Here is a 27,064-nt window from a genome sequence, read left to right on the forward strand (position 1 = left end):
TAATCTGTGGGGGTTGCTTAGCCTGATTGGTGCCCGCAGTGTAGTAAATGGCCAATAAATGCTGTTATCGTACTGGACCTTCTGATTATTTTCCTTTTGCCTCCCGTCCCTGCCTCAGCTCACACACTTCAGATTCAGTAATACTTGCTGAATGATTAATTTTAAAACCAGACTGAGAGGGGATGAAGGAGGTCTATAAACTCAGGGAGGAGAGAGAGAGAGAAAAATGCAGATTTCTTCTTAAAATCCCACCCTCCAGAACCAAGGACTGCCTGAGCCATATGACAGGAGTAAATTTGGGACCAAAAAAAGGTGACCACTTTTTACAGGTCAGCCTATAAACTTACAGAGTGGTCTCCAGAAACATATACTCAATACGTGTGTAGAAAAAACTTTAAAAGCACAAGTTTTTATTCAAGAATATTTACAGCAGAATTGTTGATAATAGTGAAAAATGAAAAGGAACCTAAATGTCTATGGTAAGGGTGTGTCCTTTGGTACCTTGACACACACACACACACACACACACACACAATCCTGATTTTGAAAACTCTTATTCATAGGAAAATATTCATAACAAAATATGAAATAAAAAATGCTGGGTACAAAGTTGCATAAATATGATGCCAAGCTGCAAAGGGCACAAAGGGAACAAAATTAAATACTCACTATGTTTCCAATCATGTATGAATATGTACAGAAAGCGACAGTCTGGAAAATACCAAAACGATAACAGTGCCAGTAGAGTGGTAGGATTATGAGTGATTTTCTTCTCTTTTCCCCATATTATGCAATATTATTCTTATAAGTAAATATGAGTTTATAGTTAATAAACTCCATAAATATTATGTTCCCACTTTTTAAAAAATATATGTGCATAGAAAAAATATCCATAATCTCACTACTCAATTATAATCACTGTTAACACCAAAAATTGTTAACAGTGATTATAATTGAGTAGTGGGATTATGGATAATATTTTTATTTTGCTTTTCTTTATTTTTCTGCAATATGATTATATTACTTTCTTACAATTAAAACAGATTCATAATTTGAAAAGTACATAATCAGAGGGATCCCACTTGGGTTAAGAGTATGAATGTAAATTGAAAAAAATGAGAAGGAAGAATACTAAAATATTAAGAGTTTTATATTAGGTGGTAAGGAATTATGGTTCATTTCCTCTCTATTTTCTGTAATCTGCTTTTATTATTTTTACAATTAAAATAAAATGTACCTAAAAATAACATATACAATATGATCCCACTTTTGTTAAAAACGAATATGTATATAGAAAAAAATAATAAACTACTCCAAAATGTAGTAGTCTCTGGGTGGTGAGTTTATTAGTGATTTTTGTTTTCTCTTTCATACATGATTTCTTCATATGCCAAATTTTCTACAGTCATCATGTATTAATTTTTTAAAAAAGTGTAAAGTACTTCGGTAATGAAGTTTTTATGGAAAAAAGAGCATGTCTGGGATTTGCTTTAAAATATTCCAGTTGAGGGTGGGGAGAAAGTGGACAGGGGATATAGATTAAATAAGATGATAACTGTTGAAGATGGCTTCATTATAATGTGTTTTTGTTTATTTGTTTGTTTGTTTTGAGACAGGGTCTCACTCTGGCACCCAGGCTGGAGTGTAGAGGCGCGATCTTGGCTCACTGCCACCTCCACCTCCTGGGCTCAAACAATTCTCCCACCTTAGCCTCCAGATTAGCTGGGACTACATGCGCGTGCCACCATGCCCAGCTAATTGTTTGTGTTTTTGCATTTTTTGTATTTTTTTTGGTAGAGAACTGTTGCGCAGTTCTTGAACTCCTGAGCTCCAGTGATCAGTCTGCCTCGGCTGCCCAAAGTGCTGCGATTACAAGTGTGAGCCACCGCGCTGGCCTATAATGTGTTCTTTACTCATGTATATGTTTTTTAATTTCCATAATAAATTTTTTACAACTATTTTTCATATACATTATCTCTTTTAATCTTATGCTACCCCTGTGGGGTCAGTTATCTCCATTTTATAGAAAATTGAGATTCAAAGAGGTGAAGTCACTGGACCTGTAACACAACTGGGAGGCGAGACTGGGTCTCCATACTCCAGTTCCAATTCCAAGAGCCCAGGGCTCTTCTACATATCCCAGTTGCTGCTGCTCTTTAAAATAATTAAAAATAATTAACACTTTGTCTGACCATAAATGTAATTGTTCACTGCACAGAATTTGCAGGTAACAGAAAAGCACTAGGAGGAAAACATAATAATCAACCCAACTGCATCCTAGTTAACCCTCTGGTGTCTGGCGGTGCAAACTTCATCTCAGTTGCCTCTTACTCCAGAGGTATTGTGTGCTGCAAATTCTTCTCAGTAAGAGTGGCTAGTCTTTCCTGATGGGCCACCGAGTGAAGCTGCAACTCTTTGGGGCCCCTGTCACGTGTGGGTTCCCGGGAGATGGTGGGTCCTAACTGCCCCCCCGACCCCCGTTATTTCCCACTGTCCCCTTTAGATACTTCAGCCAGGACCACGGTTTTAGGGGAAGTCCTGGTGGCCCTTTTCCTCTTGCTCCATGTGGAGACTCTGCCCAGAAGCCCCCTTAGGATCCTGTGAGTTTGCAACCACTGTGAATATGCCTGTGCCTCCATTTACCCATCTGGAAGATGCTAGTGAGAATAGCAGATGGGTCAGCCTCTGCCAGGGAGTGATGAGCTAACGTCTGTAGTGCTTTCCAGCCCCTCGGAGCAAGGTGCTGGATCCTTCCCGGCTCTGCGCCTGCCCCTGCCAGCCTGAGTGAGCGCCTGGGCGGCTCTGCGCCTGCCCCTGCCAGCCTGAGTGAGCGCCTGGGCCTGGCCGCTCTGCGTGGAGGGAGTGGCCGCATTCCTCTGACCCAGGCCAACAGGCTTGGACAGGCACTCACTTTTGCTTCTGTGTTTAAAAAAAAGGGAAGAAGAAGAAAAGAAGAGAAGAGAAGATGAATTGAAGAAGAAGGGAAACAAGATCAGTTACTAGGGGAATGGGCCTGGAGAAATAGAAAATTGAGAAGAGAGCAGAGCGATCACAGGGCATCCTTGGGCACCCCAATCAGCTTCGTAGATTCTAGCCCTGGTTTCCTGTTTACACATGGGGTGGGGGAAGTTTGGAAAGGGCCAAGAATTGGGTCTAGTTGAATTGATTCCCTACTTGATTTCCTGTTATTTATGCATAATGGGAAAACCGCAAATATACAAACAGCTCAGGCCACCCGGCCTCTTGAATCCTTAGGGGCCATCTTCACAGCTCTGTCCACTCCAGCCTTCAGGGATGTCATTCCAGTGTATGTCCCTTCTCTGTGCCCCCTTCTGGCATTCAACTTCATAAGAACCCTAGCCAGTCAACGCTATCATCCCCATTTTAGGAAGAAGGGCATCGAGGCACAGAGAGGGGAAACAAGCCTAAGATGACACAAAGGGTTAAGTGGCAGAGCTGGGATTCACAGCCGGGTCCGGCTCACTCCTGAGGCCAAACACCCCCCGCTAGGCTACCTTGTTATCGGTGCTCCCCTGTTATTGGTGTCTATGCTTTTCTTTCTTCTAGAATGGATGGTTCACCACACTCATTGCAGTAAATAGTCAACACGTATGGCCAGAATGGATGTGTGGCCCAGATCTAGGGAGAACTCTTGAGGGAGGAGTCCAGTTAGGGGCTGGGGCAGCAATCTCCAGGGATGAGGTGCAGGTGGGAGAGGGCAGCAGCAAAGATGACTCTGAAAACTTTACCCAGGGAGAAGCCCAGGGTTCAAAGGCAGGGAGGGAGAGAGGTGCTGGTGTAGAGGACAAAGAGAAGCAGCAAGCAGGCCTGGCCCTGGGCTGTTCGGGTGTCAGCAGTGAGGCTGGAGGCCTTGGGAAGGTGTGAGGCTTTGTGGGGGAAGAGAAACTCTGCTTTAAGCATGTTTAGTTTAAGCTGTTGGCAGAACATCCAAGTGGAAATAGCTCACACACAGCCAGGAATATAGGACTGGAAAGAAAGTGAGGTTGTGTCAAAAAGAGCAATCGGCAGGATGACTTTCGGCCAAACTGTGGGGAACTTTCCCCTGCTTCTCTCCATGGCACAGAGAGGGGCTTTCTCCTCGAGGGGCCTGGGGGACACTGGCTTTTCACTGCAGCCATCCCTCTCCCCTCTCCAGCCCCTCCAGCTCAGCACAATCATGGACACGTGCTTCAAATCTCTAAAGGGCAGTGTGAGAGGATCTCAGTCCATAAATTTCCCCATGCCAGGGAGTGATAGGGGCCTCATCTCACGTTGCTAAATACATTTGGCTAGGCCTCAAGCATGCCAGGCCTTCCCTGGTTTCACTTTAGCTTCTAGAACACAGGCCTTTGGGGTCTTGTTTGCTCTCCTTTTTTGGCCACATGCCATTGTCAGGTCAGCACAGTGTCTCCCAGCTTACTTTGTCCTTAAAAAGGTGAGGCCACTTCAGTCTGGCCCTGCTCCCTGCAACAGCAGGCTGAAACTGCTCCCTTGGCCTAAGACCTGAGAGATTTTGCAACCCTTTGCCCTGAGTCTCATCTCCACGCTATGGGGATTTCCCTGGACTCCCCTTTCTTGGGGCCCAGCCCTCCTAGTCTCCCAATCCCATCTCAGCTGAGGCCTCACACTTCCATTCATCCATGGATCCCACTTTGCCCTTAGTAAGAGTCTCCACTGGCATGGAGAAGTCTCCCAGCTTGGACCACTGGCCCCTATTGCCTCTCTTGGCCCTTAACTTTGGGGCTGGGAGGCTGGCCTGGACAAACATGGCTGAGTGAACATGGTTAGGAGTCATTTCACATGCACAAACTGGGAGACTGGAAAGATTTCCACGGATCCCCACAGCCACAGAGACTTGTCCCCCTGTGTTCCCCGGAAAGGCCTGTGCTCTAGAAGCTAAAGTGAAACCAGGAAGGCCTGGCATGCTTGAGGACAAGATCAGTGCTGGAGATGGATTGAGGATCTGGGGTATCTCAGGGGGTCAAGGTGCAGACTGCCGCCAGGCAAGCAGAGAGGACCACAGGCCTGGTTATACAAGGTAAAACTTTCCTGCCTAGATGCAGGGAGAGTGCCTCAGCTAGCACATACAGTCTGCTTGTACTAATTACCAAAAGGCACCTCCTCTGGGAGGAGCAATTAGAACCAGGTGCTGCTTCCTCTGGGCTTTGCACAACCCTCACCCCTGGGCCCACGGCTTTGCAAGAGGAACACAAGCTGAATTTCAGGGCACAACCTGCACAGACTTTGAGGCCTTGCAAAGAGATGAGTCTGGGTCACCACATGGCTTGCTTAGGTTCCTGCAGTGGCCTGGCACCCCTGAATATACCACCTCAAGGGAGAATTCTTCCTACTAGCTCTAAATAATAACATCAGTGGGAATGGTCACTGAACACTCATTAGGAGACAGATCCTCTCTGTTCCTAGTGCTCTGTGCTTATTCTCTCATTAAATCCCCCAATAACCTTAGGTGTTAGGTCAGTACTATTATTACCTCATCCGTATTTTACTGATAGGGAAATTGAGGCACAGAGATATTAGGCAGCTTGACAAGGTTATACACTTTGTATGTTTTGGGCCGAGAATCTTAACCAGGCTGACTGGCCCCAGAGCCTCTGCTGGTGACCACTGGGCCTCACTGTCCCCTAAGTAACGCCCGTTGCCAGTAGGGACCTGCCCCTTGTAGTTCATAAAGGCCTTTCCCATCCATGAGTAAAGTCAATTCTCACACAGCTTCCTCACTCCTTGGAATGTTGTCACTGTTACTATCAGGTCTTCCCTGATGACTTTTTTTTTTTTTTTTTTTTTGTGGAGACAGAGTCTCGCTCTGTCGCCCAGGCTGGAGTGCAGTGGCACCATCTCGGCTCACTGCAACTCCGCCTCCTGGGTTCAAGCAATTCTCCTGCTCCGCCTCCCGAGTAGCTGGGATCACAGGTGCGCACCACCAATACCCAGCTAATTTTTTATATTTTTAGTAGAGATGGAGTTTCACCATGTTAGCCTGACTGGTCTTGAACTCCTGACCTCAAGTGATCCGCCCACCTCGGCCTCCCAAAGTGCTGGGATGACAGGCATGAGCCACCGCGCCCAGCTACTGATCACATCTTACAGATGAAGGGAGGAGGCTTGGAGAGGTGAGATGGCCTTGCTGAGGTCAGACAGCCAGCAAGTGAGGATGCTACCATTTGAATCTGTTCTTCCAGGTTCAATCTTTCTTTCCCCACTCTCTGACTGTGTACCCCATCTCCCTGCCCTCAGGTTCTCACCTTTCCTCAAAACTGAATGTCCGAGCTGGTAAGGACTGGAGAGATGACCTTATCCGACTTGTCACTCAGTGTTACAGAATAGAAAGTTAGCGCTCTATTGATACCTGGTTGGACTGGAGTCAGGGTAAAAAAGACAGACCTGAGCAGAAAGAAATGTATTCAATGCAGAGAGAAAGGAGAACCAATGAGAGGAAGAGAAAGATAACAATGGGTGGGGGGATGGGGTGGGGTGGAGGGAAAGAATACGCAGATGCCTGGGAAGAAAACAAGGTAAGGAAAAGAAATCAAATGAGAAAGAAAAAGGCCCAAAGTGGGGTGAAGGCATAAGTGACCAGCCATCTGGAAGCAGCACTGAGCTCGGCGGGGGCGTGTGTTTGTGAAGCAGGGGAGCTGGACCGACAGGTGCGAGGGCCCAGCTGCAGCCAGCCAGGAACTCTCCAGGCCCAGCGCCCAACCGGAAAGAAGGCATGGCCCCCGCAAGAGACTTCTCAAGGGTGATTTTGGCTGCAGGAATATGGGGAGGAAACTGCCTTCTTCTAGAGGCAGAGTAGACCCTCAGCAGGTCCAAGGTGGGGAGGCTTGCCTCTGAAGAGCTCCTGGGGTTCCAGGGGAGGAAGGTTCCCATGGCCTATCTTTGCACTTCTCTTGCATTTTTTTTCAAGCCTCTCCCAAGTGTGACCTTTGGAGTCTGGAATATGGATAATGCTCTGCTATGTTTGTATCTCAGGCTGCCTTGTCCTGGCCTTGAATGGTCCGAGGGGATTAGTAAATGCCAATTCGTGCTACCAACAGCTGAAACCCAACAGGAATAGGTAAGGAGGGGAAAAGGGCTGCCAGACCCAACTGGCCACTCTCCCTCTCAGCTCCAGCTGTGGCCTAGTCTGATAGTGAGAGCACAGGGCTCCACCATCAAACTGTCCCTGGTTCAAGTCCTGAGGCTACCACTTCCTAGCTTTGTCTTTGGGCAAGTGACTTTGGCTCTTTGGGCCTCAGTTTCCTTACGTGTCAGGTAGGGGAAAATAAGAATGCCTACGTCATGAGGCTGTGCCAGGGTTGAATGACATAACGTCTATGGCTATAAACTCTCAAGTGCTGTACACATGTAAGTAATTACTCTTCCCTGACCCCTCTTCCCTGCTGCTTGGGGGATGGAGTCAGCTTTTCAATCTGAGTCCAGTTCCAAGCCTGACTTCACCTCTTTGGCCCTGTTTTCCTCATTGTCACATATAACTGTGTGGGAAGTCAGGCCTCTCTGACCCACTGGGGTGGGATCAGGGCTGGCTCTTCTTCCCACACAGTTTTTCATTCAGGCCACAAATGTAAGCTGAGCCCCTACATGGCCCTTCTTCAGTCACCGAGGCCTCAGAGGGACCAAGGCACCACCTCAACCCTCAAGGAGTTCCCAATATAGTGGGGGAGATAGAAAAGCAGACCTTAAAATGAAGTGGGAGATAGGTGACATCTGAGCTGAGGATCAGCATTCTCCAGGTATTGGGGACAGCATGGGCAAAGGTGCTGATGGGAGCTGGGAAACAGCACAGGATGGGATCTGTGAGGTTGCAGGAGCCAGACTTGGATGCCACGTTAAGAAATTCAGCCTTTATATTGTGGTCACTAAAGATGATGTGGGCAGATAAGCGTGGAGTCTGGTACAGACAGTTACTCAGTAAAGCATGCTCATTGCCTTGACTTTCTCTCTCCATCTTCCATCTCCACCAGTGAGCAAGCGAGCCAGCCCTAGGCTTCCTGGAGGGCTCCCAGGTCTCTGCCCTGAACATGGCCCCATAAGGGCTCTTGAGCCCCCTGTTTCCCTGCACATTTTCCCAAACTCAGTAAACGGCACCTCTGTTCACCCAGTTTCTCAGGCCCAAAACCTTGCTTTCATCTTTTTCTTTCTCTCTCCCCCTAGATCCAACTGATGAACAAATTCTGTCGGCTGTTTCTGAAATACAGCCAGAGGCCAGGTGCAGTGGCTTACTTCTGTAATCCTAATACTTAGGGAGGCTGAGGCAGGAGGATTGCTCAAGGCCAGGAGTTGGAGACCAGCCTGGGCAATGTAGCAAGACCTGGGTTGTAAAAAATAAAAATAAAAGAATCAGCAAGGCACAGTGGCTCTTGCCTGTAGTCCTAGCTACTCAAGGGGCTGAGGAAAAAGAAACACTTGAGCCCAAGAGTTCAAGGTTACAGTGAGCTATGATCACACCACTGCACCCCAGCCTGGGTGACAGAGCGAGACCCTGTCTCTAAAAAATTTTTTTAAATGCAGCCAAAATCCAAACCACTCCTCACCACTTCTATAGCCACAACCCTGGGCTGAGTCACTCTCATCTCTTCCCTGCAGTCACCCTCTGACCAGCTCTCTAGCCTCAGGCCCCTATTCCTCACACAGCAGCCAGAGGGGTCCTGTCCCCTCTGCTCAGGAGCCTCGAATGGCTCTCCATCCCATACAGGGTAAAAGCCAAAGTTCTTACAGTGGCCCATGTCACTTGATCCTTCCTGCTTCTCTACACTCATTTTCTCCTACTCTACCCTCATTCCCTCAGCTTCATGCACATTGGCCTTGCCATTTCTTGGATATGACAAGACAGTTCCTGTCTCAGGCTCTTTGCATTTGCTGTTCCCTCTGGCTGGGACACTCTTTCCCTGATGGCCACCTGGCTAGCTGTTCAGGTTTTTGCTCACTGTCACCTCCTCAAATGGGCCTTCCCTGGGCACCCTTTCTAAAATAGCCCTGTCCCACTCAACTTTTATCTTGTTTGATTTTCTCCATAGTACTTACCACTGCTTGCCATATTGTATTTATTCTCTGTCTCTCCAACTAGAGTAAACACTCCATGAGAGCAGGCATTTTGTTTTTTGAGACACGGTCTCGCTCCATCGCCCAGGCTGGAGTGTAGTGTTGTGATCATGGCTCACCACAGCCTGACCTCCTGGGCAAAAGGATTCTCCCACCTCAGCCTCTCGAGTAGCTGGGACTACAAGCATGTGCCACCATACCTGGCTAATATATTTTAATTTTTTTTTTGTAGAGATGGGTCTTGCTATGTTGCCCAGGCTGGTCTTGAATTCCTGGGCTCAAACAATTCTCCCGTGTCGGTCTCCCAAAGTGCTGGGATTATAGGAATGAGCTACTATACCCCCTATCCTTTTAAGTCTCTGGTAACCCCAGGACCGTGCTATGGGGCTAACTGGTGGGCGCCTTTGGAGGAAGCATTCCAGTCTGGCAGGAAAGCTGCAGAGTAGTGAGCGGTGCCTACCAGCCTGGGAGTGGAGTGGCCCAGAAAGGATGGCCACAGTGTGGAGGGGAGGAAGGGCAGATGAAAAGTGCTGAATACAGGGCATTAGTAGGCCTAAGAAATGGCAGTACCCATCCACTGTCCCCACCAGTCTACAGCTGTGATTTTGTGGTTTCTCTTCAGCCTGTCTCCTTTCACATACATATGTGCACATTAGTACCAATCCCCACCTCACCCCTCATTCCCACCCTTATTCTACCTTTATCTTCACTTTCAGGTTGTGCAAACCCATGCCCTCCATGCTGCCCACAGTGTGACTCCCAACAGGGAATTTTTTTTTGTTGTTGTTTTGTTTTTGAGATGGAGTCTTGCACTGTCGCCCGAGCTGGAGTGCAATGGTGTGATCTCGGCTCACTGTAGCCTCCGCCTCCCAGGTTCACACCACTCTCCTGCCTCAGCCTCCTGAGTAGCTGGGATTACAGGTACCTGCCACCATGCCTGGCTAATTTTTTGTATTTTTAGTAGAGATGGGGTTTCACTGTGTAGGCCAGGCTGGTCTCGAACTCTTGACCTCATGATCCGCCCGCCTCGGCCTCCCAAAGTACTGGGATTACAGGCCTGAGCCACCACACCCAGCCCCCACAGGGAATTTCAAAAGGTATTTAGGTAGCTTTTGGGGGAAGATACGTTAGGATTGCACTGTATGTCTAGCGCTAGCCTGAGCCTCTGGGAAAATTAAGATGGGCTCATAGTCACTGCTATTCCCTTTAATTCCTCCCAGCATTTACTGAGGTCCTACTACATGCCTGTCATGAGTGCTGGACCTGAAGAGATGGGAAAAGTCAATGAGTGTTGTCAAAGAGACAGGTAACTAAATAATAACTTACTATTAAGCATCTGAAACATGCCCAATCTCACTAATAAAACAAAAAAAATGAAAATTCAAACAATGAGATAGTTTTACTTTTTAGGTGGGAAAAGATGAAGTTGTAGGGAGGGTGTGGGGGCAGCCACATTCACACAGCTTTAGTGGGACTGTGAATTGGGACAACACCTCTGGGAATCAAAACCTATAATCTCTTTTGTTTGTTTTATGTTACATGCCCTTTGATCCAGCAGTTTCACTTCTACAAATTTATCATGAGGAAATAATGCAACAAATGTGCAAGGGTATAGGTAAGAGGATCTTCGTTGCAATTTTTTTGAGGTGAATTGCGCACAATGGAAATTTAACAGTTTTACCCAATATAGACAAAAAATAAATGTTTGAGGTGATGGATGTTCCAGTTCCCCTAATTTGATCATTACACATTGTATACAGCTATCAAAATATCACACGTACCTCCAAAATATGTACAACTTTTATATATCAATTAAAACATAAAAAAGTAAATTAACCATTTTGAAGTGAAAATTCAGTGGCATTTGGTACATTCACAATGTTGTGTAATCACCATTGCTATCTGGTTCCAAAACATTTTCATTACTCCAAAACAAAACCTGTACCCTTTAAGCAGTTACTCCCAATTTTCCCCTCTGCCCAGGCCCTGGTAACAACCAATCTGCTGTCTTTATGAATTTGCTTATTCCGGGGGTTTCAAGTAAATAGAACCATACAATACGTGACCTTTTATGTCTGGTTTCTTTCACTTAGCGTAATGTTTCTAAGTATTGTATCAAGTATCAGTGCTTCATTCCCTTTTAAGGCTGAATAATATCCCTTGTATGCACATGTCACAATTGGTTTATCCATTCATCCACTGATGGGCATTTATTAGAATATTGTGGCATTTATTTCACTACCTTTTGGCTATTGTGAATAGTGCTGTGATAAACATTCATATACAAATATTTCTTTGAATACCTGTTTTCAATTCTTTTGGATATATAGCTAGGAGTGTAATTGCTGGGTCATATGGTAATTCCATGTTTCACTTGTTGAGTAGCCACCAAACTGTTTCCCACTGCGGCTGCACCATTTTACATTCCCACACCAAGGTACAAGGATTCCAGTTTTTGTACATGCTCATCAACACTTGTTATTTTCTATCTTTGATTATAGTGATCCAAATAGGTATAAACTGACAAGTGATTGCGGTTTTGATTTGCAGTTCCCAAATGACTAATGATGTTGAGCATCTTTTCGTGTGCTTCTTGCCCATTTGAATATCTTCTTTGCAGAAATGTCTAATCAAGTTCTTTGCCTTTTTTTTTTTTTTAAGACAGTGTCTTACTCTGTTGCCCGGGCTCTGGAGTGCAGTGGCGTGATCATGGCTCAGTACAGCCTCGACCTCCTGGGCTCAAGCGATCCTCCTGCCTCAGCCTCCTGAGCGGCTGGGACTACAGACGCAGGCCACCAAGCCTGGCTAATTTTATTTTTTAATTTTTTTGTAGAGACAGGGTCTTGCTATGTTGACCAGGCTGATCTTGAAATCCTGGACTCAAGAGATCCTCCTGCCTTGGACTCCAGAAGTGCTGGCCTCTTTCACTTTCTTGATAATGTTCGCTGCAGCAAAAAAGTTTTTAACTTTGATGAAGTCTAATTTATCTATTTTTTTCTTTTGAGACAGAGTCTCATTCTGTTGCCCAGGCTGGAGTGCAGTGACACAATCTCGGCTCACTACAACCTCTGCTTCCCAGGTTCAAGCGATTCTCCTGACTCAGCCTCCTGAGTAGCTGGGATTACAGGCGTGCACTACCACGCCTGGCTAATTTTTTGTATTTTTAGTAGAGATGGGGGGGGTCTCACCAGGTTGGACAGGCTGGTCTTGAACTCCTGACCTCTGGTGATCTGCCTACCTCAGCCACCAAAAATGCTGGGATTACAGGCGTGAGCCACCACACCTGGAAGGCTAATTTATCTATTTCTCCTTTTGTTGCTCGTGCTGTTGATGTCATAGCTAAGAATCCATTACCAAATCCAAGGTCGTGATCTACCCCCATGTTTTCTTCTAAGCATTTCATAGTTTATCTCATACATTTAGGTCTTTGATCCATTTTGAACTCATTTTTGTGTATAGTATGAGATAGAGTTTCAACTTCATTCTTTTTTTTTATTTTTCCTAGATGGAGTCTCGCTCTGTCGCCCAGGCTGGAATGCAGTGGCACGATCTTGGCTCACTGCAACCTCCCCCTCCCAGATTCAAGTGATTCTCCTGCCTCAGCCTCACGAGTAGCTGGGATTACAGGTGCATGCCACCAAGCCCGGGTAACTTCATTCTTTTGCATGTTGAAATCCAGTTGTCTCAGCAAAATTTGTTAAAGAGACTTCTTTTTCCCCATTGAATGGACTTGGCATCTCTGTCCAAAATCAATTGACCATAGGTGTATTTCTGTACTTTCAATTCTGTTCCATTGTACCTATATGTCTGTACTTATGCCAGTAACACAATGTTTTGATTACTATAGCTTTGTGGTAAGTTTTGAAATAGGGAATCATGAGTCCTCCAACTTTGTTCTTCTTTTTCGAGATGTTTTTACTATTTGGGGTCTCTGGAAACTCCATATGAATTTCAGGATGGATTTTTCTATGTCTGCAAAAAAGTCTTTGGGATTTTCATAGGAATTGCTTTCAACCTGTAGATCGTTTTGAGTAGTATTGACACCATACAACATTAAGTCTTTCAATCTATGAACACGTTTTTCCATTTATCTGTGCTTTGTTTAATTTCTCTCAACAACATTTTATAGTTTCAGTGTGCAAGTTTTTTGCCTCCTTGGCTAAGTTTATTCCTAAATATTTTATTCTTTTGGATGTTATTGTAAATATAACTGTTTTCTTTTTCTTTCTTTCTTTTTTTTTTTTTTTTTGAGATGGAGTCTCACTCTGTTGCCCAGGCTGGAGTGCAGTGGTGTGATCTTGGCTCACTGCAACCTCTGCCTCCTGAGTTCAAGTGATTCTCCTGCGTCAGCCTCCCGAGTAGCTGGGACTACAGGTGCATGCCACCACGCCTGGCTAATTTTTTGTATTTTTAGTAGAGACGGGGTTTCACCGTGTTAGCCAGGATGGTCTTGATCTCCTGACCTCGTGATCTGCCCACCTCAGCCTCCCAAAGTGCTGGGATTATAGGCGTGAGCCACCGCGCCTGGCCAGAACCGTTTTTTAAATTTCCTTTTCGGATTATTCATTGTTGATGTATAGAAACACAATGGATTTTTTTTGTTAACCTTGTACCCTGCTACTTTGCTGAATTCATTTATTAGCTCTAGTGGTTGTTGTTGTGCAGTGTTTTTATTTGTAAGGAAAATTGAGAAAATTCTGTATGTTGAGCAATAGGGGACAGGTTAAACAAATTTTGAAGCATCCATATAATAGGATCATTTCAAGCATCAGGTGTGCCTTCCTTTTTGGTATGTCTGGCATATGTTATAATGGAAGATGAATAAAGTAGCTGTTTCTAGATTGATATGGAAAGCTGTCCACGGTGTATAATTAAGTGAAAGAAAAATCAGGTTGCAGAACAGTTTCATTTCATTTACATAAAAGTCAAATGGTCATATATGCATAATGCCAGCTCCATTGAGACAGAGATCGTTGTCTGTTTGTACACAGATGTAACCCTAGTGCCTGGCACACTGCATGGCACATAGTAGGTGCTCAATAATATTTATGGAGCAAATGAAAAAAAGTCTGGAAAGAAAAACACTAAATTGCCAATAGTGGTTATTACTGAAGTATAGGGATATGAGGGAACCATTATCTGTATTATCTGAAAGTTTTTACCTGAAGCATATATTGAGGGGAAATATTTCATTACACACACACACACACACACACACACAAACACACACACACATTCTCTTACCAAGTAAGTGGTTAGGAGAAAGGCATAGTGGGCCAAAGGAGGAAGGTGCCAGGACTCCATCTGAGGTAAATAGAGGCTTCTCACAGGCAGTCACTTTGGAGCTGGGCCTTACCAGGCTCCTTATTATTTATTTATTTTTTTGTCCACACAGTAGCCAGAGCGAGCTTTTCAGAATGCAAATCTGATCAGACCACTCCTTGGCTTAAAACTCTGATGGCTTCCTTACCTGCAGGCTCAAGCCCAGCCCCCCAACCTGGCACAGGAAGCCCTTTGTGATCTGGTCCCTGCTATCTTTACTTGCAGCAACTCACCAATATAGATTTTAATGTTTTATTATGAAAATTGAAAAACCACAAAACCAGAGAGACTATATAATCAACTCCCATATATTCATTCAATCCACTTTAACAGTGATCAACATTTTCAAATTTTGTTTTACCCATGTCCCCCTCCCTCCCCACCCTCCATATACATTTTCCTCCTCTGGAGTATCCAGATACAGTTCATCTATAAATACTTCTCTTTATCTCTCTATAAGATGAGGATATAAAATATATGTGTATATAACCACCATGCTGTTATTGTACTTAACAAAATTATCAATAATTTCTTAACATAACCTGTTCAATGCTCCCTCATTGTTTTAATAACATCTTTTTACAGTTGGTTTGCTTGGATACCGTCAAATATCCTGTGTTCCAGCAACATCAAGCTGCTTATTGCTTCCCTAAATTTCCTGTGCCTTCTTGCCTTCATGTATTCCAGTCCCTTTGCCTGGAATGCCTCCTCCCATGCCTGGCCCAAGATTCAACTTGAGTGTCACCGCCTGCTTGTAGCCTTCATTGTTGCCCCAGTCTAGATTGCTTGTCTCCTCCTCTGTGTTAATAATACCCAGAATAAGGCATTGCTTTGTCTTATTACATAGTTCTACCATTCTCTAAGTATGTATTGAGAGAGAGAGAGAGAGAGAGGAGACTGGGTGCGGTGGCTCACACCTGTAATCCCAGCACTTTGGGAGGCCGAGGCGGGCGGATCACGAGGTCAGGAGATCGAGACCATCCTGGCTAACATGGTGAAACCCCGTCTCTACTAAAAATACAAAAAATTAGCCAGGCGTGGTGGCGGGCGCCTGTAGTCCCAGCTACTCGGGAGGCTGAGGCAGGAGAATGGCGTGAACCTGGGGGAGGCGGAGCTTGCAGTGAGCGGAGACTGTGCCACTGCACTCCAGCCTGGGCGACAGAGTGAGACTCCATCTCAAAAAAAAAAAAAAAAAAGAGAGAGAGAGAGGAGAAGAGGAGACAGAAATAGAGAATGATAAATGATAGATGGTATCTGGGGATTGCCAGGACAAGATGGCTACTTTAGTTAGGGTAGGGTGGTCACAGTATTATTATTATAACTTATTTATTTATTTAATTTATTTTTTTTTGAGATGGAGTCTTGCTCCCGTCGAGCAGGCTGGAGTGCAGTGGCGCGGATCTTGGCTCACTGCGACCTCCACCTCCTGGGTTCAAGCGATTCTCCTTCCTCAGCCTCCTGAGTGGCTCGGATTACAGGCATGCGCCATCACACCCAGCTAATTTTTGTATTTTTAGTAGAGACGGGGTTTCACCATGTTGGCCAGGCTGGTCTTGAACTCCTGACCTCAGGTGATCCACCTGCCTCGGCCTCCCAAAGTGCTGGGATTACAGGCATGAGCCACCGCACCCGGCTTTTTTTAAAAATTTTTTTTAAGACAGAGTCTCACTCTGTCACCCAGGCTGGAGTGCAGTGACACAATCTTGGCTCACTGCAACCTCCATCTCGTGGGTTCAAGCGATTTTCCTGCCTCAGTTTCCTGAGTAGCTGGGATTACAAGCATGCGCCACCAAGTCTGGCTAATTTTTTTGTATTTTTAGTAAAGACGGGGTTTTGCCATGTTGGCCAGGTTGGTCTCGAAGTCCTGACCTCAGGTGAATGGCCAACCTCTGCCTCCCAAAGTGTTGGGATTACAGGCATGAGCCACCACACCCAGCCATATTATTATTATTATTTGAGACAGGGTCTTGCTCTGTTGCCCAGGCTGGAGTGCAGTGGTGCAATCATGGCTCACTGCTGCCTCAACCTCCAGGGCTCAAGGCATCCTCCTGCCTCAGCCTCCTGAGTAGTTGGTACTACAGGCATGTGCCACCACGCCTAGCTCATTTTTGTATTTTTAGTAGAGATGGGGTTTTGCCACGTCGGCCAGGCTGGTATGGAACTCCTGGGCTCAAGCAATCCTCCCAGCTCGGCTTCTCAAAGTGTTGGGATTACTGATGTGAGCCTCCGGGCCCGGCCCTAGGGTATTTAATTGAGTCGGACAACTGAATGAGGAGAAGGAGCCAGTCTAGGGAAGATTGGGGCATTCCAAGCAGGACTAGCGTGTGCATAGATCATGAGGTGAGGGGCCCCTGCCTTAGACAGCTCTATTTATGTCTGTCTTTACCTCTACGTCTGTAGATCTCATCCTTTTTGTAATCACAAAACTCCTTTGAGTGTTGAGACTCTGATAATAGCTATGGCTCTGTGCCCCAGAAAAATGTACATATGTACAGTCACACAAATTTGCATACTATTTCCCTAATTCCTGAAGCCAGGGAACCCCAGGAAGTTTCCTTACCCACAGCGTGTTCACATTTAGGGCAAGAACAGTGTCTACTACTAATATATAACATGCGCTCTACTACATGCTTTTCTGCATTATCTCTTTGGTCCCTCGCAACCACCCCCATGAGGTAGGTACAGGTAAGTGTCGCCATTTGATAGACAATAAGACTAAGGCTCAGAGAGAGGGAGTTACTTGGCCAAGGTCACACAGCTAGTAAGTGAAGGGAGAGGCTTAAACTCAGGCAGTCTGAGGCTGAAGTGTGTTATGTTGCATGCCAAGGCACTACCGGTCGGCTTTGGGCCCAGCACTGAGCAGGAGGTTTGGGGATCTGCCCCTGGCAAATGCAGAGAAGGAGGAGCTGCAGGAGCTTTCTGTATAGGGGCTTAGAGATGTCAAAACACACTGTTTACGTGGTTGTTTTCTTTCATTTTTCTGCTTTTCTCTTCCTCCTTCTTTTCCTTCTCCTCTTCCTCTTTTTCCTTTTTTTTGTTGAATGACAATATTTGATTTTCTTATAAAGAAGTCTTTCTGCCTTAGAGTCTTTTAAATATATAATTGGAAATATACTACTGCTGTCTCTGTGACAGCTAACATTGAATGCAGCAGAGGCAGATCCACCCTCCCCAAAGGTAAACTGGTGGGAATTTTCCATTGACTTAAAAAAAAATGTTATGTATTAACTTTTTTGGGACCAGGTAATACATTCACATGGTTCAAAAATCAAAAGGTACAAAAAGGAACTGAGTGCAGGTCGCCCTCACTCTGCCGCTTGCCATCTGGTTCCCTTGCCCAGAGGCAACTGAGGTGTCCCAGTTCCTTGTGTATTTTCCCAAAGGTGTTTTATGCACATATATGCATATCCGATATCGATATTCCTTTTTAAGTGGTTATTTTCTTACCCCTTGAGTTGGAGACATAGTCTACACTTCTTTCTTGGTCTCTTTGGCCCTTGTGAGTGCCCTGGAGACAGAGGGGGCTGGTGGGTTTCCTATAAGCACTGGGTTTTCCTCAGAGGTGAGCCTTCCCTGGACCATTTCCAAGGCAGGCCCTCCTGTCCAGAATACTTTACACGCTTTTCAAAGTGCTTTCATCTTTGATAATTCATCAGCCACTCACAATAGCCCATGAGGTGCAAGAATTATTCACCCCATTTTATGGGTATGGAAACAGACCCAGAAAGGTCAAGCAACTTGCTGAAAAGCACACAAACGAATGAATGCTACTGTGTGGTGAGGGCCCAGAAGCAGCATGTGGCTTGGTCCAGCTTGGGCTTTGGAAGCAGTAAGAAAGTTGTTTACTTCAAAGTCACAGTTTAAAAATATTCTAGTGGCACTAGTGTGGGACAGTGGAAAAAGTAAGGGAATTTGCAGTTCCAGCCGGGTTTTTCTTCCTGGCTCTGCCACTTAAAAAGGGGCATGTTACTTCATCATTCTTAGCCTCAATTTTCTAATCTATAGAGTGGGGATGATAATACCCACTAGCAGGGTGGACAGTGACGTACAAGTGAAAATGATCTGTAAAATGGGGCATATGCCCATGCTTGCTTTGCCATTGTTGTTATAGTTATTGTGGCTGGTCCCTTGCAGACACAAGGGGTGGGTGGTGGCGGGGTCAGCAGCAATTTCCTAAAGGTAAGACAGGCAGGCTTATGGTGGGGACAAATTTGCCCCACCCTCAAGCCAACTGATCTAAAAAGCATCCCCCTCCCCCGCATCCCCCTCCCCGCCACCGCCCCCACTGATCGGTCTTCCAGGCAATTAGAACAGCCCCAGGGCCTGAGCACAAAGTCTTCCTCAGTGGGTGTCTTGAACTGACTTTGATCTGTAACTACCCCCTAACTCCCCGCGGATCAATTGTTTCTTTTTTTTTTTTTTGGGGTTTATGTATTTATTTTTTTCTATTATTAAAGTAAAATGTGCCCACTACAGAAAATTTGGAAAATACTGAAAAGTAGAAATGTGCTCCCACAGCTCTGAGCTCATGTTGATAACAGAGCTGGAAACATGTTGGGATCTGCTTCTTTTTCTCCTCCCTTGCCTTGTCTGGGAATTCCTAGACAGCCAGGATGGATGGGGCTATGTGCTTGTCTGCCATCCCGCTCCCAGTAGTTAGTTGAAGGAGCTTTGTAAATATTTGGTAAATAAAATTACAATATCATGACATTTAGTTGTCTCTTCCTCATCTCTCCCATTATCCCCCATCCCCATTTTTCCATGTTGCCAACTCCCCAGAGGTTGCAGTAACACCACACATTACAACTTCCTCCCCTTTTCATTATGTGCCAATTGTCTACTGGGAAGCATCCTTTCTATCCATGGAAGTGCTCCTCTTGGATCTGACATGCCAACACGCCTTTTCCATCCCTTAAATCACTCCCTGGACAGGGACAGCTCCTCCCCAGGGTGCCAATAAGCCCCTCTCCATGACTGCAGTGCCAGTATTCCTACCCCACCATGGACAGCCCCAGTGCAACACAGAGCTTGGCCTTCTGTCCCAAGAACTTGGGCTAGGGACACACTAGTTCCCCAGTGAGGTCAGACTCTCAAGCCGGGCCAGAGTAGAGATTGGAAGGAACAGGGTTATTCTTGACACTTCAGCGAGAAGAAAAGTTCAGAACTGTGTGTGCTGTCAGTGGCGCTTTACAATGAAGACAACGGGACAAAGAAGTAGGTTTTCAAAGATTTTATTAAAAAAACCAAAGATATATAACACTAAAACAACACCAGTGGACTTCTCCCCACCTCCCAGTCTGCTGATCAGTACCCTCTCTCCCAGGGCTCCACCTGGATGGTCCTGAGGCCCAAACCCTGCCTCTCAGCTGCCTCCTGCCCTACAAACTGGTGACTGCTCTCATCCAGCTTCTGATCCGTTTAATTTAAGATGATTAAAATACTCCCCTCCCCAATTCGCTTAAAAATAATTTTCAAAGATTAAAAACTTCATTTGTGTGTGTGTGTTTTTTTAAATAAGAACTTTAAATGTGGGATATCTCCTTCTTCCCCTAGGCCCAGTTGAGGACTCTGGGGTGCCTGCCTCTTCACCCCAGGAAGCCAGCTGCCACTTGGTGCCCCTTGGAAATTTTCAGGAAGTAATTTCTTTCAAATTTCCCCTGCAGTCACAAATTCCACAAACTGCTTGCATAAACACGCTGTCTTCATTATAGGCACCACTCCTCAGTTCTGGAAACCTGATCTCTTTCTGTCAACTAGACCACATGCTTCAGATTCCCTGCAAACAGGGGAGAAAACAAAATTCAAAGTCAGGTAATGTATGTGAATTACACCCCAATAGAGCTATTTTTTAAAAAGCACTTATATTTTGGGGCTTATTCTCTGCTGCTCTTGGGAACTCTGTGACCTCGCCATAAGGAACAAGACCAGAATAGCTTGCTGGATGATGAGAAACAAATGGCCCAGAGACCCCTGTCACCCAGGCAACCACCAGCCAATTACTGGACATGTGATCGAGGCCTTTGACAGCCAGCTGACTGCAGATGCTGGGTGTATCCAGCCAGAACCAGAAGAGCCACCCAGCTGAACTCAGCTCAATTGCCAATCTATAGAGTCATGAGCTAAACAAATGGTTGTTTTAAGTCTCTCTCTCTCTCTCTCTCTCTCTCGTAACACTTTTCAGAGTTCATTCTTTACTAACTGCATCAAATCTCATGCTCCCCACCCCCAACTTTTCTTCCTTCCCTTAGCAAGGCACAACCCTCCTAGCATTTTCTCTTGTGAGTACCTGTGAAACACGGATTGGGGGCTTTCCTCTGATCTCAGGCCTAAGAGTCTTTGAGGGAAAAGTGATCATTTGAAATCCTACCGGACTGGGCTCTAGGAATGAAAAGTTGCTCACTTTGTCCCTCCGTAGTCTTTGCCTTGCCACACTTCCCCAAGTAGAAACACTGGGCTCCAAACCCTATTGGCCACTTCTCTGAAACAGAAACAATGCTCCCTGAGGGCAGGGCCTGGCTGTCTTACTTTTGGTTGATTTCCAAAGTCTTGCACAGTGCCTCACTCATAGTAGGTGCTCAGTAAATGGCTGAATGAATGGACGAATGAAAGGAAGGAAGGAAAGAAGAAACAAATCAGAAACAAACTACTTGCCTATCTTTTTTTTTTTTTTTTTTTTTTTTTTGAGATGGAGTTTTGCTCTTGTTGCCCAGGCTGTCGTACAATGGCGCAATCTCGGCTCACTGCAATCTCCCGGGTTCAAGCAATTCTCCTGCCTCAGCCTCCCGAGTGACTATGACTACAGGTGTGTGCCACCATGCCCAGCTAATTTTTGTATTTTTAGTAGAGATGGGGTTTCACCATGCTGGCCAGGATGGTCTCGATCTCTTGATCTCGTGATCCACCCGACTCGGCCTCCCAAAGTGCTGGGATTACAGGTATGCCCGGCCTTGCCTATCTACTTTTATTTTAAATTTTATTCTGCAGTAAAATTGACATTTGTGCATGTGCAGATCTGATTTTAAACATATGTATAGATTCATGACAGAGAGGAGTTCCATAACCCCTCAAATCTCCTTGTGCTATCCTTTTGCAATCACATCTTCCTTTCTCCCCCACACCTAGCAAGCACTGATCTGTTCTCCATCACTGTAGTGTTGTCTTTTTGAGAATGCCATATAAATGCAATCAAACAGTCTGTAACCTTTTAAGATAGGCTATTTTATTTTTTTACTCAGCATAATGCCTTTGAGGTTCATGCAGATTTGTGCATGTATCAATAGAAGTTCATTCCTTTTTTGTACTTAGCTTTTACTTTTAAAATAATTATAGAATAACAGGAAGCTGCAAAAAAAAAAAATAGTGCAGAGAGGTTCTACACACCCTTCCCCAGGTTTCCCCACATGTTAACATCTTACATAATTACTGTTCAATATCCAAGTCAGGAAATTGACATTGGTACAATTCACAGATCTTATTAATATGTCACTAGTTTTACAAGCACTCATTTGTGTGTGTATAAGTGTATAATTCTAGGCCATTTAATCACAAGTGTAGATTCATGTAACCTCAACCACAATCAAGATACGAAACTATTTTATCACCACAAAGATTTCCCTCCTCTACCTCCTTTACGGTCATTCCCATCCCTCCTCCTTCACCATCCCTAAGTCCCGACAACCATTCATCTGTTATCCTTCTCTAAAATTTGGTCATTTTGAGAATGTTATAGAAATGGAACCATACAGTATATAAACTTTTGAGATAGATAGGCTTTTTTCACTCAGCATACTGCTCTTAAGATCCATCCAAGCTGTGGTGTGTATCAAGTTTGTTGCTTCTTTTTGCTGAGTAGTACTCCACAGTATGGATGTAGCACAATCTGTTTAACTACTTATCTGCTGAAGGACACCTGAGTCATTTCCAGTTTTTGGCTATAGAATCAAGCCACTATGAACATTCACATACAGGTTTTTGTGTGAACATAGTTTTCATTTTTCTGGGACAAATGCTCAACAGAATAACTGCTGGGAGGTATGGTAGTAGCATGTTTAGCTTTATAAGAAATTGCCAAACTGTTTTCCAGACTGGTGGTACCATTTTACTTTCCCTCCAGCAATGTTTGAGTCATCTGGTTTCTCAGCATTCTTGCTGGCATCTGGTGTTGGTTTTTATTTTGGCCATTCTGATAGATGTATAGTGATATCACATTGTGATCTCAATTTGCATTTTCCCAATGGCTAATGATGTTGAACATCTTTTCATGTGCTCATTTGCTGACTGTATATCCTTTTCATATCTTGTCTTTTGCCTACTTCCTAATTGTTTTTTTTTTCTGTTGAGTTTGGAAAGTTCTTTATATATATTTTTTATTTTTATTTTTTGAGACAGAGTCTCACTCTGTCACCCAGGCTGGAGTGCAGTGGTGCGATCTCGGCTCACTGCAAACTCCGCCTCCTGGGTTCAAGCGATTCTCCTACCTCAGCCTCCCTAGTAGCTGGGATTACAGGCATGTGCCACCATGCTCGACTAATTTTTGTATTTTTAGTAGAGAGGGGATCTCACCATGTTGGCCAAGCTGGTCTCAAACTCCTGACCTCAAATAATCCACCCGCCTCAGCCTCCCAAAGTGCTGGGATTACAGGTGTGAGCCACTGCACCTGGCCCTTTATATATTTTAGATACAAATCTGTTGTGGGATATATGATTTGCAAATATCTTATCTCAGTATGTAACTTATCTTTTCATTCCCTTAACAGGGTCTTTTGTAAAGCAAAAGTTGATTTTGATGAGCTCCAATTCCTTATCAATTTTTTTTCTTTTTTTGGATCATGCTTTTGGTATTTCAACCCCCTAACCTCAAAAAAATCTCTGGATAATCTTTGATCCTTAATTTCTTAGTTCACGCCTTCTCCACATCTTATGAGTTGTGAAGCCTAACCTCAAGATGTCTCTCCAATCTATCCCCTTCTTTCTGTTCCACTGTCTCTGCTTTAGTCACATCTCTTGTTACTCAGGTCACTGCGACAACCTCTTATCTGGTCCTCCTGCTTCTAGAGCTATTCCCTGCACAATTGCTAGCTGTGATCACATTCCTTCTCTGCTCAAAAAGACTTCAGCAGGCTGGGCGTGGTGGCTTATGCCTGTAATCCCAGCGCTTTGGGAGGCTGAGGTGGATGCATCACCTGAGGTCAGGAGTTTGAGACCAGCCTGACCAACATGGTGAAACCTCGTCTCTACTAAAAATACAAAAAAATTAGCCAGTCGGGGTGGTGCGCGCCTGTAACCCCAGCTACTGGGGAGGCTGAGGCAGGAGAATCGCTTGAACCTGGGAGGTGGAAGTTGTAGTGAGCCGAGATGGTGCCATTGCACTCCAGCCTGGGTGACAGAGCGAGACACCATTTCAAAAAAAAAAAAAAAAAAGACTTTAGCAGTTCCCGACCTACCACCTATGAATGAAGTCCAACTCCTTAGCGTAAATGGGCCCCATCCATGCTTTCCTGTTTCCACACCTTCGCTTGTGTTGTTGCCTCAGCTGAGGACAACCTACAGGGGACACTGGTGTGAAGTGAGAGTCCTTCCATCTGTAAGTATAGCCAGAGCTAGGGGAATGACTGAATGCAAGGATGAACAAAATTCCATGTCAAAGCATTCCAACAAGACATGTTCGCAGGGAGGAAAGGTAGGTGCTGTACTCCTCTGCTGCTCTGCCTCACTCTCCAGTTAAATTTGGAGGCAATTAAGAAAAACAACAGAAATAATTTTCACCAAGAAGTTGATGATGAGCAATGTTGAATTGGGGTAACAATAAAAATGCAAGCTTAAATAATGCCCATTGTTTTCCCCTCACATCTAGCTTTTCCAGCAGTGGGTGGCAGCCTGAGAAAATTCTAAAGGCTAGCACAGGCTGGGGCCTAGGGAGACAAGAAGTTCAGACCACAGCGGGCAGACTCAACTGCCTAGAGAGGCCAAGAATATACTGTTTGTAAAGCAGGCTGGGGGCAAGACACAAGGGGCCCTCTTGATCCTTTTTTCATTTTCTTACTTTGAATCATGACATAAGTGTAAGAAATATTTTCCTTTTTTCTTAACTCTGCCACAGAAGAAAACAAAACCAAGACAGTGTAAATGGAAACTCACACTTGGCCTAGAGTAAGAGATACAAAAGGGACTGGTGGGGCTTGTGGCAAAGAGGAAGGTACCTGCTGGCAAAAGTGGGCAGCTGCTGCTCAGCTCCAGCCACTCACCACTGTGCAGTCCTGTCGGCCCCATGGGACCGAGTCCTTCCATTTTCCAAGAGAAGTCCAAATTTCACATTTTTATGCAGTTTCCACTGTGTTAAATTTGGGCAAATGACTGACATTTTAAAAGAATATCATATGAGGCATTAAGATGAGTGGCCAAACAAAACAATTTTGGAGGCGAGATGTAGCTTGTGGACTGCCAGTTTGTGATTTCTGGTTATCTCTGAAACAGTCTTGATTTATACCTAAGGCACCCCATTTCACTCTCAAATATCCTGGTTTGGGCAATAAACTATACTGTTACTCTAGCTCTGATGTACAAGGAGTACTGAACTGGGACTCAGGGGGCCTGGGTTCTACTGAACCACTGGTTGACTCATTTGTTTATCAATTTATTCAATAAACATTTATGGCATGTCTACTCTGTGCCAGGTATTTTGTTAGGTGTTGATGAACAATCTCTTTAGTCTTTCTTTTTTAAATTAATATATTTTACTTTTAGAACAGTTTTAAGTTTATAGAAAAACTGAAGAGAAAGTACAGAGAGCTCTCATATATTTCCTTCCCCTTCCCCTACAGGCAGTTTCCCCTATTATTAACATCTTGCATTAGTGTGATACATTTATTATAGTTAGTGAATGGATACTGATACATTATCATTAACTTAAGTCCACTGTTTACGTTAAGATTCGCTTTTGGTCTTGCACAGTTCTATGAGTTTTGAAAAGTATATAATGTTATGTATCCACCATTAGAGTATCATGCAGGAATAGTTTCACTGCCCTCAAAATCACCTGTGTTCCATGGACTCATCCCTCCCTTCCTTTCACTGAAGCCCGGCAACCATCATCTTTTTACAGTCATATGGTTAGAATCAAACAGTATGTAACCTTTTTGGACTGGCTTCTTTCAAGATGCATTTAAGTTTCCTCCATGTCTTTTTGTGGTTTGATAGCTCATTTTTTCTTAGTGCTGAATAATAGTCCATTGTCTGGATGTACAACGGGTTTATCCATTCACCTATTGCAAGACATCTTGGTTGCTTCCAAGTTTTGGCAATTCTGAATAAAGCTGCTATAAACATTTTTGTGCAGGGCTGGGCACAGTGGCTCATGCCTGTAATCCCAGTGTTTTGGGAGGCTGAGGCGGGAGGATCACTTGAGGCCAGGAGTTCAAGACTAGCCTGGGCAAAATAGTGAGAAACTGTCTCTACAAAATAAAAAAATTAGCTGAGTGTGATGGCACACCCCTGTAGTCCAAGCTACTCAAGAGGCTGGAGCAAGAGGATTGCTTGAACCCAGGAGGTCAAGGCTGCAGTGAGCTATGATTGTGCCACTGCACTCTGGCCTGGGTGACAGAGTGAAACACTGTCTCTAAAAAAAAAAAAATTAAAAACAACAACAACAACAACAACCCAAACAAACAACAAAAAAGACCCCCAAACATTCATGTGCAGGTTTTCGTGTGGACATGAGTTTTTAATTCATTTGGGTAATTACTAAGGAGTGTGATTGCTAGATCATGTGGTAAGAATATGTTTATTTGTGTAAGAAACTACCAAAATGTCTTCCCAAGTGACTGTACCACATTGCATTCCTACCAGCAATGAATGAGAGTTCCTGTAGTTCTACATCCTTAACAGCATTTGGTGTTGTCACTGTCTTGGATTTTAGCCATTCTAATAGATATGTAATGGTATCTCATTTTAATTTGCAATTCCTTAGTGACCATGATATTGGGCATCTTTTCACATATAGTCTCTGACTTAAGATGTTTCAACTTTATGATGGTACAAAAGTAATAATGCATTCAGTACACTCCTCAACTTGAGATGGGGTGACATCTAGATAATCCCTCATAAGTTGAAGATAATGTAAGTTGAAAACATACTTTCCACTTATATTTTCAACTTACAATGGATTTATTGGGACATAACCCCACTGCAATAGGCAGAGGAGCATCTGCACTTACTTGCTGTCTGTATATCTTCTTTGGTGAGGTGCCTATTAATATCTTTTGTCCATTTTTATTTTTTTAAAATATTTTTAAATTTTTTGTAGAGATGGGGTCTTGCTATGCTGCCCAAGCTGGTTTTGAACTCCTGGCCTCAAGCAATCCTCCCTCCTAGGCCTCCCAAAGTTCTGGGATTACAGGCAGGAGCCACCACACCCCCAAAATGGGCTCGCTTTTGCCCATTTTAATTTTTTTATTTAATTTTTTTTTTTTTGAGACAGGGTCTCGCTCTATTGCCCAGGCTGGAATGTAGTAGTGTGATCACAGCTCACTTCAGTCTTGACTTCTTGGGCTCAAGTGATCCTCCCACCTCAGCCTCCTGAGCAGCTGGGACTACAGGCACATGCTACCATGTCTGGCTAATTTTTAAATTTTTTGTGGAGACAGGGTTTCACCATGTTGCCCAGGCTGTTCTCAAACTCCTGGAC

At 44.6% G+C, this 27,064-nt stretch overlaps 1 protein-coding gene across 8 annotated transcripts in view; it reads right to left on the bottom strand.

The window, feature by feature from the left end:
* Nucleotides 1–19,597: 19,597 nt before the first annotated feature.
* Nucleotides 19,598–27,064, bottom strand: part of HDAC8 (histone deacetylase 8) — a 245,871-nt gene continuing 238,404 nt past the window's right edge. For 2 of the 8 annotated variants that reach the window (XM_055106675.2, XM_008969141.4), the window contains 2 exons: nucleotides 20,783–20,860; nucleotides 19,598–20,158 (listed from right to left, as the gene is read on the bottom strand). In XM_055106675.2, the coding sequence (XP_054962650.1) occupies nucleotides 20,136–20,158; nucleotides 20,783–20,860 (101 nt within the window). In that variant the 3' untranslated portion in view covers nucleotides 19,598–20,135. The other 6 variants (XM_057301162.2, XM_003805254.4, XM_063601909.1 and 3 more) reach the window with 4 other exon arrangements.

The sequence above is a fragment of the Pan paniscus genome, chromosome X (assembly GCF_029289425.2).
Source record: "Pan paniscus chromosome X, NHGRI_mPanPan1-v2.0_pri, whole genome shotgun sequence".
Lineage (NCBI taxonomy): Eukaryota > Metazoa > Chordata > Mammalia > Primates > Hominidae > Pan > Pan paniscus.